We start from the raw sequence: 13,075 nt of genomic DNA, 5'->3' as shown, positions 1-13,075 counted from the left end.
CATATTACTGGGTCATTCCATATTTCAAAAACACAAATATTGACAATTTGTATAGTTTATTGTTATTATTTATTTGATTTTATTTGTTGTGGCTCAAGGTGGGGCGGCGCCCTAGCGCCCTCTATTGACCAGCCGCCACTGGTGACGAATGAGGACATTGAAACAATTATATTGGTTGATGAATTTAGATTTCCTCAGTGTAGTTTGTATGCATGATTGCAAAGCTGTGATACCCTACATCTCTTGGGACCAAGGTGAAATACGTTACTGGATACAATAAAGAAATCAAAATCATATAATTAACAATTATTGAGACTGGTGTGTTCACTGTTTAAAATGAACATTTAACATGTTTTCATTTTAAATGTTGTACCTAAATGTAATGATCTTTCCAAACGAATAAATGCACATTATATTTGACAGTCTGCTGTATTACTAAGCAATATAAAAGTCCATCTCCATTTGCTACAACAAAATGAATCGAATCTGCAGTTGAAAAGGTCAGAAACTAATGGCGTAAACTGGCTCTTACTAGCCTTTGGGGAATGTATTTTTCTTACTCTCAGGAGTCTTTCGATTCAACATTTTCCGCTTTTGAATAAGACTTCATATCCCAGAGGCCACCGCATGTAGCACGTCGACTGACGGGACGCCGTAGCTCACGCGGACTTTCTCTGGGAGTGCTGAGTCGACCATCCTCTCACCGTTAGAAACCGGCTGCTGTAGTTCACTGAATCGGAGACAAACCATTCCACTTCGAGTTGGGACGCTCTCACTTACTCCAAGGGGTGATCTTAACGTCGGGTTTTGGGCGGACACTTACGGAGACCAAGAACTGCGTAGCTGAAATATCACACTAGTGAAAATCCAAGACCCACGATGGACCCGAGAGACACTGCCCCTGATTCATGGGAACAAGAGGACGATGTGGAGGCCACGATCGACGGACAACTTGATTCAGAATTCGCGTCCCTCAATATGAACGCGAAACCATTTGTGCCCAATGTGAACGCCGTCGAATTTGTACCCACGTTTGTTGTAAAAGCACATTCCGAAAATCTCGATTCTGTTGGTAAGTTCATAGTCACGTTGTGGAGCTACTTTAGCTAGCAGTTAGCAGTTGCTAACATGAGCCGGGGCTGGCTAGCACCGTACAGACACGCGCTCCTTGAAGCGCGACACACTGCTGGGGTGTTTGGTGTTAGTCATTTAGATTGTATGCCTGACACTAACTTTAACTATAACCCACCAACCATGTTAATGCTTCTCGGGCGTTCGACTGTAGAGTGGCGTCATAGCGTGTTCATAACTGTCTTAAGTCATCAACCCAGCCGGCATTAGCTAGCGCCGGTTAGCTGGTGTGGTTTCACAAGTGAGCGCCAGGGTCACTCAGTGCTAAGTCAGTACCTTTGAGCTATGTAACCAAACTGTTTATTCTAAACAGTAAATAGGGTCAAACACTCATGTTCTCGTTGTAAAACAGCCTAACTTCACCTGATGGTTAAAGCTAAACTCGCCATTAAAAATCATTTCGTGGGAATGGAAGTGTTTGGTGTGACGTGGATGTTCTGACGCACTGCTGGCCAAGAGTGAGACACAACGTGTCCTACTGAAGACCTGGACGAGACTGAGTGATCACAGGCAGTCCTCATAGGCCAACGCTTTTATTTTACTGTCGGTGGTTTCAGAACCTTCTACTGTCGTCTCAAACACTACCCATGGACTATTTTACTGAATGAAAGTTTGTGCTCCAACATGTGTCGGTGCTTGACATAAAAACCTGTAGTCCTCCAAATGGAACAGGTTCTTGTTTTCCTCTGGCTTTGACTTGAGGTGGCTTCTGAAGGCACAGTGACACTTGTGTATGGAATGTAGGAAAAAGTCTATAAACGCACACTTTCCTCTTACTTAATGAAGTCAGCCTGTAGCAGGAAGAGTAGGTCAGGCTGCTTTCAAATGAACTTAAAACATGAACCGAACCATTGTTTCTCTTTTAGTTGCTGTTGAAAAGATATCCACCATGGAGGTGTCAGAAAGTGCCGGTATGTATGGAGTCTGTTTGTGTGTCACACACGTGCTGCTACTGCTCGCCTCATTGTCCTGACATGTGCAGGCCCACACTGAACGCATTGGAGTAACAAAGCCTTTAGTGACTTTTCCATCATGAGTTTCAGAGACCCAATTCCTACCTTCTGTAGTCTTTCAGCAGTATTGACTCTGAGCATCTACATCTGCCACACCTTTTTGCAGATTAAAAACTGAGTTCAAAGTTTTTAACCACAGACTAACTGTAAAGTGAGTTTCGTTGTAGATGACGATTGGTTCGTCTTTTGTTTTGTCTGGTTCTTGCTCTTTCACGTTCACTGTGATATGGCCATATGTCAGTGGGAGATAACGCCACAAAATGTTCAGGAACATTTCAGAGAAGCATGAAGCGAATCCACCATTCAAAATCAGTTGAGCTGATTACATGTTCTTACGGTCTGTCACGATAACCACTTTAGATAAACGATGTATTGTCAGAGTAATGTGGTACCGTACATGGTAGCCCTGTCATCGGTGGATGAATGATGACATGTAGAGTTAAAGAGCTTTGAGTGGTCAGAAGACTAGAATAGAGAGAAACAAGTACAGTCCGTTTACACTACGTTCCATAATCCATGTGGTGGACACACCTTTAACAGGCCAGCATCCGGTCTTCATGTGAAGCATTCTCACGAACTGAACTGCTTGCCCTCTTTCTGTAGTCTTTGGTCGTAAGTCTCCAGCCAAACATACCGAAAAGCAAACTTATGATCTGATCAAAACATTTTTCATGTACTAGATGCAGCTTGTGAATAAATTGTGCACACGTTCAGCTAATATATTCTAAAATGTAGAAGTGCAACAGCAATCTGATATCATCGATGCAGAGTGAAAACATTGATGCATGTATTTAAAAATTCCAATGGCACTTTTGTGTCCTTCCTACTGCGCCCAGTAACAGATGCAAACGGATGCATGGAGCTAACTTACTGCTCCCACAACGCATTTTGTGCATCATAAGATAGACCCAACTCCTCAATGACCACTTTCATTGCTAACTGTTTTATGTCTTTAATGGATGAGTTGTTGAAGCCCGATAGTCCCTTTTGTTCCTTTAACTTACATGTATTGTTACATGTATAACGCAGTCATTCAAACATTAGCTGATGTTTTGGTGTACTTATAATAATGGAAGAAATTAAATATTTTGATGAGGTCCCAACAAGCCCGAAGCCTACGAACACGTCCACTGGCCCCATCTTTCTCCGTAGAAGAAGCGCATTGTAGCCTCAACCTTTTATCGATTGGAAAGTTTCTATCGGCATTGTGTCACTGCAGCACATACTGTTCTCTACTCAGACGTTTGTCTCTTTTACGTCATTTGAACGTCTTGGTTTCACAGTAAACTCTAAAGATCCAGTGATCACTTTAATAATCTACAGACCGCCCAGGCCTAACTTGTTTTTGTCCAAGAATTTGCAGAGCTGCTCTTCCATTTTACCTCAACGTATGACAACATGCTTATTTTAGGTGATTTGCACAGACTTTTGTCACTGATTGAATGGAAACCCTGGAATCCTTTAACCTCACTCAGGCTATACAGCAGCCCACCCCCCCCCCCCCCCCCCCCCCCCCCACACACACACACACACACTCAAAGGGTCGCACCCTGGACCTGGTTATTACTATTATTATCTGGTATTTACAGTGGTCTCAACCTTGAGACTAAGGATATCTGTGTTTGATCACAAAGCGCTTTTATTCAATGGGGTTTTATTCACACCTGTCAGACTGTGCTGGACTCAGTTGGCCCCTGAGAGACAAAAGGTTGAGTAGAACACCCAGCCAGTTCATGAATCCACTGCATTTAAAGAGACTGTAGGAGGAAGGAACCATGTGTTTTATAAGGGATGCAATGAGGACTTATCAAACGGCAGTTAAAGGTGCCAGAACTTCCTTCTTCTCCAACTTAATTTGAGCAAATCACTCAAATCCGAGAATTTAATTTTAGATAATCGACTCTGTGGTCAAACTTCCATTTTTATCAAAAGTGGTTTAAACGCAGCTTTTAGCTTTGATGTGTCTAATAACGTCTTGGAGAAGTTTCAGTCAGGGTTCAGAGCTTGAGACCTGATGATCCAAGAAGCCTGGCTGCTATTTTAGACTGTCATAATGAGACACAACATTTTCTTCAACTCAATAACTCAAAATCAGAAATCATAATATTTAGTCCCTTAAACCAGTCAATCAGTCCCATTAAAAGTGCCCAAGGCCCCCTGCTCATTAACATAAAGTCCACTGTCAGAAATAGTTGACAGCAGACCCTTCTTTATTCCTCAGGTTTATGTGGGACGAGTGGCAGTTTTTACTGATTGACACAGAAAACCCATGTTTATTAGGAGCATCTTTGCTTCTTGTCGTCTTTTGTTCAGACACTGATCACAGCAGTTTACAGTAAACAGGGTCTCTTGTGATTAAAAACAAATATGCTGCTGATTATTGATCTGCAGCTCAGAGTAAGTGGTGGTTAATGAGCTCTGTCTGTATTTCTCCCTGAATGATGTGGACTGTGTTGGTGGCTGTGCAGCTCCAGTGGAAAACGGCGACCCGGAGATTACCACAGAGGAGCCGTGGGACCAGAAAGAGGTCGAGCCGGACGAGGAGGAGCCAGGAGGCGGGTCTTATGGGGACCGGGGACCATCGGTGGCAGCAACTACGGAGGAGACGACTCTGGAGACGATGGAGGAGGAAGAGGAAACGCCAGCGCCCAAGGTGCCACCTACGCAGCCAGATGCCCCCAAGAAGGAACACATCAATGTGGTGTTCATCGGACACGTAGGTCAGTGATAACACCGGCCTTTGTGTCTATTGCCATTCATTGAATCATCCCATTAACAGGAGGGTCGGCAGATTTAGGCTTTTTACCAATTCATATTTTCTTTATAAGAACTATAATTGACAGCGAGGCTCCAGCCAGACTAAACATTTTTCCTAAAACCCTCACCAGAAATAATTTCAACCGTCCCGAAGATTGCGTGAACAGTCATCAATTTGAAATGTTATCCTTTTACCTTATCTATAGTGGTTACAAATACACACTCAATTCAAATGTATTTTTATTTAAATATTGCTTTGATTTAAATATATCTTGGCGTGTGCGACAGTCAGGTTACGCCGGTGGCACACGTGTGCAAATATCAAACTGACTGGCCTGTCAGTTGAAAAGCAGCTGGTTTGGATCGGCAGCCTATTGATCGGTGCAACTCTATAGAAATGTCTCAAGAGAAATGTTGCTGGATTGCTTTGCTGTGCGAGTAGGTGGGGGAATCAATGATGTGACAGTCAGCTCCAGCTCTTATTCCAGCTGCGTGTCCCGTCTGTTAGTTAGCAGCTGATGTGTCACCACTCCACCTTTACTCTGTCATCAGTCATTATGGCCTGTTAGCACTCAAAAGACTTTAAACCAAACGGGTCAGAACGCCTGTTCTTATGTGGTCGCACAGCATACAGTTCAACAAAGCCTTGCTGTAGGTGACGCGCTCTGAAGCTAGCCAATGACGGCGGTTAAAAGCTTTGTTACTCCATTTTAGCTCGTCTTTTGGTAAAATATGAATATAATGACGCATGGCAATATATGGAAAGTCAATACCAACTTTGACCCTGCGGTGTTCCGTTATTTAAAACCTCTGGGTTTTGGACATTCAAGGTTCCCTCCCAGCAGCGACGCAATGTAATACACCGTTCTAAACCCGGTCTGCGTTCTTCTCTAGATGCTGGCAAGTCTACTATTGGGGGACAAATCATGTGAGTAGCAGTCTCCCTTTTAATGGTTCACCGCCTTTCCTTGTAATAAGTGAAATGACATTCACCACATCAGGCTTTGACTTGTGTCCATCCTCTTTAACAGGTATCTAACAGGCATGGTAGACAAAAGAACCTTAGAGAAGTACGAGAGAGAAGCCAAGGAGAAGAACCGGGAAACCTGGTGAGTGAAAGCTCTGTTACTCAATCTAGACTAGAGCATGGAAAGATGCTCTATGCTGACTGAACTAAAGTGGATATAGGTGTGAGGTTTGACTCTTACTTTTCATTTGTATTGAGTTAATATGGTCAGGAACCATGTGTGGCTGTTTAATCAGCTGGTCCAATATTAGCTGAGGTCATCAGCGTAGATTTGATATACATCTGTATTTGTGTCTCAGATGTGATCGTGTCCAATATGAATTGTCTGTCTCCCAGGTATCTGTCTTGGGCGTTAGACACTAACCAAGAGGAAAGGGACAAAGGCAAGACGGTGGAGGTGGGCCGAGCCTACTTTGAGACAGAGAAAAAGCACTTTACCATCTTAGACGCTCCAGGCCACAAAAGCTTCGTGCCCAACATGATCGGAGGTGCATCACAGGCGGACTTGGCTGTTCTGGTGAGTTCAGAGACTTAAAGTGGAACATCAGATCAGAGCTTCACCAGTAGGCTTTGTCTACCCAGTAGTCTTAGAAAGCAAAGAGGTCCAGCAATTACAATCAGCTGGGCTGAATTTACTGAATGTCAGTTCTTTCGCTACATTTGAAGCTTGTATATTGAGGTTTTGCAGTGATGCTTTGAATGTCTGTCAACATGTATTATAACATAATAACACAAAATCATCAGCTTCAAGTTTTATTTTAAGTAAATAGACTGTCTGGAGTGAATATAAGTGCAGGCCTCCCTTTGTGCCGAGCTGGAGAGTTTACTGTTTTTACCGCAAATGAAAGATAAACGGCAACAAGTATAGATTGAAGCAGAATCGTTTGATTGATAAAAACATTTTTTGAAATGATTACATCTATCAATGACTTTTGAACGTGACAATGCTCTGATCTGTATCCGTGACTGTGCAGAAATGTTGCCTTTGAATCGAAAAACCAAAGTGCAGCATTTGATTGTCAACGTTATGAACGAAGCTTCAAACTATTCGTTACAAACTCATTACCCAACCCTGTTTGCATCCACTGAACTTCTCGCAACCATGGAGACGAAGGCGCATGAAAGGGGAACATTCACTGTCAATAAGTTAAACGGCAACATGAAGTAAACCCCTGCTCCATCAGGGTTCCCGTTGAAAACACACGGATAGCTGTTCAACCAGATGGCCACAAACGAGTTTCTTTATGTAATCTGTAACATCTTTATATGTTAAGAGTCTTTTGTGACATTAGTTGGCTACAGCAAGGATTCACTCTTGTGTTTTCGTAGCACTTGTAGACAAAACCACTGACTGACTGAATGTGTTGACTCTCAGGTGATCTCTGCCAGGAAAGGAGAGTTTGAAACTGGTTTTGAAAAGGGTGGACAGACGCGAGAGCATGCCATGTTGGCCAAAACAGCTGGCGTCAAGCATCTGATAGTTCTGGTGAATAAGATGGACGACCCGACGGTCAACTGGAGCCTGGAGAGGTGGGTAGATCCACTGATGGACTGGAGCAGAAGCACTCTAAACTCACACTGAGCAGCAGCTCCTCAGTCACATTTGTAGAATGTCAATAAGTAAATTAAAACCGATCAAACTGAATCACAAATCAATTTGCATGTCATCGCTGAAACCTTGTATGTCCAAAACCCTGTGTGTTTAGTAGACTTTAAAGTTTTTTTTATTTTTTATATCTGGTCAGATATGTGCATGTGTCGTGGCAGTGTTTTATTGGCCTGCATTACATTGAGGTGCTCTAATATTTAGTCTCCTTTATGGATGTAAGGGCCATAGGATCTTAACCCAGATACCGAGGACTCTGTGCATGTGCTCTACATACACACCATATATATGAAGTCCTCCTGTTGTTGAACCCTCAGGTATGAGGAGTGTAAGGAGAAACTAGTGCCATTTTTGAAGAAAGTGGGCTTCAACCCGAAGAAAGACATTTACTTCATGCCGTGCTCCGGACTGACCGGATCCAACCTGAAGGAGCCCACTGACATGTGCTCCTGGTACACGTAGGTGCTCCAGCTTCCTCTGGTCATGCTGACTGTGTCCCCTGTTCATCCAGGTCTGCTAACTGCTGTCCTATTCCATGTCATTTCAGAGGGTTACCATTCATTTCACACTTGGACAGTTTGCCACATTACAAGAGATCAAGTGATGGCCCCGTCAGATTGCCCATCGTAGACAAATACAAGGTACGAATAGCTTGATTGGTGCCTTCACAAGGAAGCCCATGGAAGGTTGTTGGTTTCAGACAGATGCCACCAAGCATTGGCCAACACATTTCAACTTTCTCTAGGTGCAACGTGGACGTCTGCATCCCAACGGTGTAGCCATTGGTAGAACACTGGTGTTCAGAATGTGTTGATTGTATTTTATTCATAACATACAAAACCACACTTGACATTGAACATAAAAGGGCTTACCTAAACACAATACACTTTCAATATGTTGCAAGGAAGTCCTCCGATCCGTCTGACATTTAACAATTACAAAACCAATTTGCATTAACAAGCTTTTTCTAATCTGTTGCTGGTGGTTTGAAGTTGCTGGTGCATGATTTAACCAGTTCAAACGTGCTGATTAAGGGAACGCGCTGTCTATTTCACAGTATACCACTTTTTTATTAGTACACAGATTAAACATGTGAAGTTTCTGCATTTACTGCCCTGTTTGTTGAGTTTATTGATCCCTGTACTGTTGAGGGAGTATATATTTAATGTGCACATGGACAGTGCTGTTGGCCAACATTTGCTCATCATATCTAGGTTTGTACAAAGTCTTCTCTGTGAACTGACACAACAGATTCTTTAATGGAGTGAAGTAAACACGTGGTTCTCCATCGATCTGTCTCCTCAGGACATGGGCACTGTGATTCTGGGCAAACTGGAGTCGGGCTCCATCAGTAAAGCACAGCAGCTGGTCATGATGCCAAACCGGGTAAGATATCCCACAAGCCCTTTCTTCCATCAGCTGGAACCAAGAAGTTGAAAGATGCGAAAGCAAAAAAAAAACTAGAGCTATTTTTTAGATTTTCTAAATGGTGTAAGTGCAAACATCCAAATACCTTCCACTGACAGTTAATATTTCATTCAAACATGTTTACTATATAGAACATGCATCGTTTGTGTCATCAAAGAGTAACTAAACCCCGAGTGTTGGCTGAAGAGCTTCTGGAAGGTGATGCCGAGTCGCAGCTATCGTCTGTTACCATGTAGCGTTCAATCCCCGTACAAGCCTTTCTCTGTGACATCACACCGTCAGACACGGCCCTTTGTCACCTGGCTCCAGATCAGCCAATAGCACAATTCATTCGCAATAGCAGAGTTTGAACCATACATTTATAATACAATATGTAGAATGAAATCCATCCACAACACTACTAAATACCAATTACCATGGTTTCCAGCTGAAAGCAGTGGTTTGGGGTTTAGTCCTGAATTCTTCATGTTCCTCATGGATGAAGTATTGAAGGGATATAATGTGTTAAACTGAACCGATCTTTGCGTAAATGTAATTAATTCCTGACTTGTCAACTACGGTAGGTATCTTGAACTTGGTCCAACACATCATCAGTTTGCCCTCGTTCTTAAACGGCACAAGCAAACAATCTCAGCGTTCTTTGTCTTCTCCTTGTCCCCTCCATGTTTGTCTCCCTGTCCTCATGCAGCATGTGGTGGAGCTGTTGAGTCTCCTGTCAGATGATGTGGAGACGGACGATGCCGGGCCGGGGGAAAACCTCAAGCTGCGGCTGAAGGGCATCGAAGAGGAGGAGATCCTGCCAGGCTTCATCCTGTGTAATGCCGAGAACCTCTGCCACTCAGGGCGCACGTTCGACGCCCAGGTCAGTGTCACTCGGCGGCTCCCAGTTTACTGTCGTCAGCAATGTAAGATCTGGGTTCACTTCCCAGCAGCAGTGCACCCGGTCCAGCCAGGTATTCCAACCATCACATGTGACCGAGTTAATGGGCGGGGAGCCACTAAGGCAGGGCTCTCAAACTCATTTTCACTCCGGGCCACATCAGCATCATGGTCGCCCACAAAGGGCCGGTTGTAAATGTAACTACTCCTAACATATTGTTAAATAACTCTCTGCATTCACAGTTTAAAGTAGTCTTTAATGTGTTCACAATACATTTCCATGTTAAATGTACAGTAACCAGTCAAAGAGCTGCTTCTGTTTAAGTATCTCATAATTTTGACTTTCTATCTCATAATTTTGACTTTCAATCTCATAAATTTGACTTTCTATCTCATAATTATGACTTTCTATTATAGTTATGACTTTCTATCTCATAACTTCGACTATGGGGATATTTTTATTATTATTAGTCTAACTTAAAAGAAAATAAAAATTATTTTTCTGGTGGATTCGCGGGCCACATAAAATGACGTGGCGGGCCGAATTCGGCCCGCGGGCCGGGAGTTTGAGACCCCTGCACGAAGGGATCTGTTCCTGATTGGAGGACGAGAGCGTGTAGCTGGTGTGGTGGTCCATCCCTCCCCTGTTACCGCTGTCTGGATACCTTTGCGCAAACTGCACCAGTGGAACCAGAGCAGTGGGAGTGTTCATTAAAGTGACAACATGTCTGTTTTTGTATGCACCTGCTCATAACCACTGGAACTCTTCCTCACAGATCGTCATCATCGAACACAAATCCATCATCTGTCCAGGTTACAACGCAATCCTTCACATTCACACCTGCATTGAAGAAGTGCAACTTACAGTAAGATCTAATGCTGACTTAACTGTTACCATGAGTCTTGTTTTTGAGGTGGACTTGTGACATCTGAGCAGTTGGCTGATTGTGTCATAGCTGTGTATATGCTGATATTCTGTGACTTCTGTCTGCAGGCCTTAATCTGTCTGGTAGACAAGAAGACCGGAGACAAGAGTAAGACACGGCCACGGTTCGTCAAACAGGACCAGGTCTGCATCGCCCGTCTGCGCACGGCAGGAACCATTTGCCTCGAGACCTTTAAAGACTTTCCTCAGATGGGACGGTTCACCTTACGGGACGAAGGTACATTTGATTGTCAATTTATTGATGAATTATGTTTTTGATGAAACATTTAGTCTATAAATGCTGAAAGAAAGTGGTGCGAAAATACCCAGAGCCCAGTGTGAGGTCTCCAAAGATGTTGTTGGACCAGTAGCCCTGGACCCCAAAGATATTCAGTGTATAGTGATGAAACATTGTTTGCATGATAAATGACTTCAAATATCAAGAAATCATAATTGCGCCAAACACATTTTATGTCCATAAATTGAGCAATTGTTCTAGCTCTACTGCTAACGGTAATAATTATTCTATTGCTGTCATTAGAACATCTTAATGTGATTACTACTAGTCTATAACTGGACCTATATGGGGTCAGATCAGTCTCACACAAGGGTTCACAAATGTATTTTGTGATTTATATATGTGACTTTCTCCACAAAAATGTTTCAATGCACAAAAAAATAATTATATCAAAATTGAAGCACCCTGTTGAAAATAATGAATTTGTGAATGGATGTCGGTTCACACAAGCAGTTTGTAAATGTAGGGTCAACAGTTTGTATATGAATGTAATGTCCAATTCCTTTAAATACACATACCTGTGGATTTATTTTACATTTACTTAGAATATATATATATATATTTATATATATTTATATGTATAAAATATGTATATATATTTATATTCTTTTTATTAATTTATATTCTTTTTATTAATTTTTTTTGAAGGGGGGGTTATTCTTCTGTTTGCATTCATTAATATTTAGACTAATCTGACTCCACAGAAGCGACTCCCTACAGAAATGAACCCAATCTAGAATAGCACAGTATTGATCATGGGGGCCAGACGAGACAGAATAGATTAATTCCATTGGGTTTGTTTTGTTCACAGGATGCTCAATAATCATAATGTCAATATTCTCTGGATACAAATATTGTCCCAGAGAACTGCTGGCTCTATAATACAGAGAGGGAGTAGACTCTGTGAACACTTGATCACTTATTGTAAGTCATCCATCACAGTGAGCAGCTCCATCCATAAATAATAACGAGTACAGGGGAAACTATTACATTGGTTGTTGGTTAAAGTTAAGCCATGTAGTTACCATAGCAGTACTCTCCCCTTCAGAAACATTTCTATTATTATTCTGAAGGGAATATACTGTGATGTATACCGTTACCACTCTAAATGTTCGGCTCGCCGCTCGGCTATGAACACTGAGGCTCAGAGCTGGAGTGTGTCAACAGAGGATTCAGAGATCTTTGAGTCTTTAGTTACTCTGAAATGTTGAAAGGTAAGCTGGTGAGCGATTCGTAGGATTTGATAACTGGAGCGGAGTTCCGTTGAGCATCAGTGAGTGAGGCAGAGACACAAATGTGAGGCTTGTTTTCTGTGTCTCAGGTAAGACCATCGCCATCGGTAAGGTGCTGAAGCTGGTAGCTGAGCGCGACTGAAGAGGACGCAGCTGCCTGAGAGTCCGAGTGAGAAGGAATGGGCGGAGCTCGGTCACAACCCGACCGTTGTCAGCGGCGACGGCACCTCCCCGTCACGCCCCCCCTTCTGTGCCGAAGGCCAGCTTCAGAAAAAAAGAACCTGTTTTTAAGCAAATGACACACCAAGATGAAGTCCACACGAGTCAGCTTTCTCATATTGAGAGCTCAGCTATGCCATTCCTGGGTTAGCCCACCTCCCGACATGAGGGGTGTTCTGCCACTTTTTTTTTTTTCTTGCTTTCATGAATGACAATGACAAATGGCGGAAGTTATATCTGTAAACAGATGTGGACCAGGATTCTGCTTGGAATATAAAGGATGATTTTCAGACATGCATTGCAAAATAAATGGTTTGAAATAACTTAACCAGTTGAAACCAAAATGTTTATCTTGGGTGTACATGTCTCCCTTTGTGCTTGAGCGTGTTCAAATGTTATTAAAGCAAACAACTATGACAATAAAATTATAAATTGGGAAAACAAAGTGTGTTCATTTTCAGAGCACAGTGCGGTGGCTGCTTTCATATCTCCTTTGTTAAAGTTGTGGTTTCACAAAGCACAGATTTCAATGTTGTCAGGCCGTATGTTGGTGAACAATG

The 13,075-nt window shown here is 42.7% G+C and overlaps 1 protein-coding gene across 2 annotated transcripts; it reads left to right on the top strand.

Moving 5' to 3' along the window:
- The first annotated feature begins 685 nt into the window (after positions 1 to 685).
- On the top strand, positions 686 to 13,075 carry gspt1l (G1 to S phase transition 1, like). 2 transcript variants are annotated; one of them, XM_079282670.1, is made up of 14 exons: positions 686 to 1,072; positions 1,998 to 2,042; positions 4,613 to 4,864; positions 5,796 to 5,829; positions 5,933 to 6,010; positions 6,265 to 6,445; positions 7,304 to 7,458; positions 7,852 to 7,992; positions 8,082 to 8,175; positions 8,840 to 8,920; positions 9,651 to 9,824; positions 10,618 to 10,707; positions 10,836 to 11,004; positions 12,386 to 13,075. In XM_079282670.1, exons 1-14 carry the CDS (start codon positions 880 to 882, stop codon positions 12,436 to 12,438), a joined length of 1,740 nt encoding a protein of 579 aa, XP_079138796.1. In that variant the 5' UTR covers positions 686 to 879; the 3' UTR covers positions 12,439 to 13,075. The 2 variants fall into 2 exon arrangements, with proteins under 2 accessions (XP_079138796.1, XP_079138797.1); XM_079282671.1 differs by lacking the exon at positions 1,998 to 2,042.

Source organism: Melanostigma gelatinosum, assembly GCF_949748355.1.
Source record: "Melanostigma gelatinosum genome assembly, chromosome: 13".
Lineage (NCBI taxonomy): Eukaryota > Metazoa > Chordata > Actinopteri > Perciformes > Zoarcidae > Melanostigma > Melanostigma gelatinosum.
This window is presented reverse-complemented; position numbering and strand designations above follow the sequence as displayed.

Bases quoted from the DNA above. Each gene is read 5' to 3' on its own strand.
- gspt1l (XM_079282670.1), top strand. From the start codon at position 880: ATGGACCCGAGAGACACTGCCCCTGATTCATGGGAACAAGAGGACGAT. The intron at 4,865-5,795 runs GTCAGTGATAAC...GTTCTTCTCTAG, and splicing joins GGTGTTCATCGGACACGTAG to ATGCTGGCAAGTCTACTATT. The intron at 5,830-5,932 runs GTGAGTAGCAGT...CCTCTTTAACAG, and splicing joins ACTATTGGGGGACAAATCAT to GTATCTAACAGGCATGGTAG.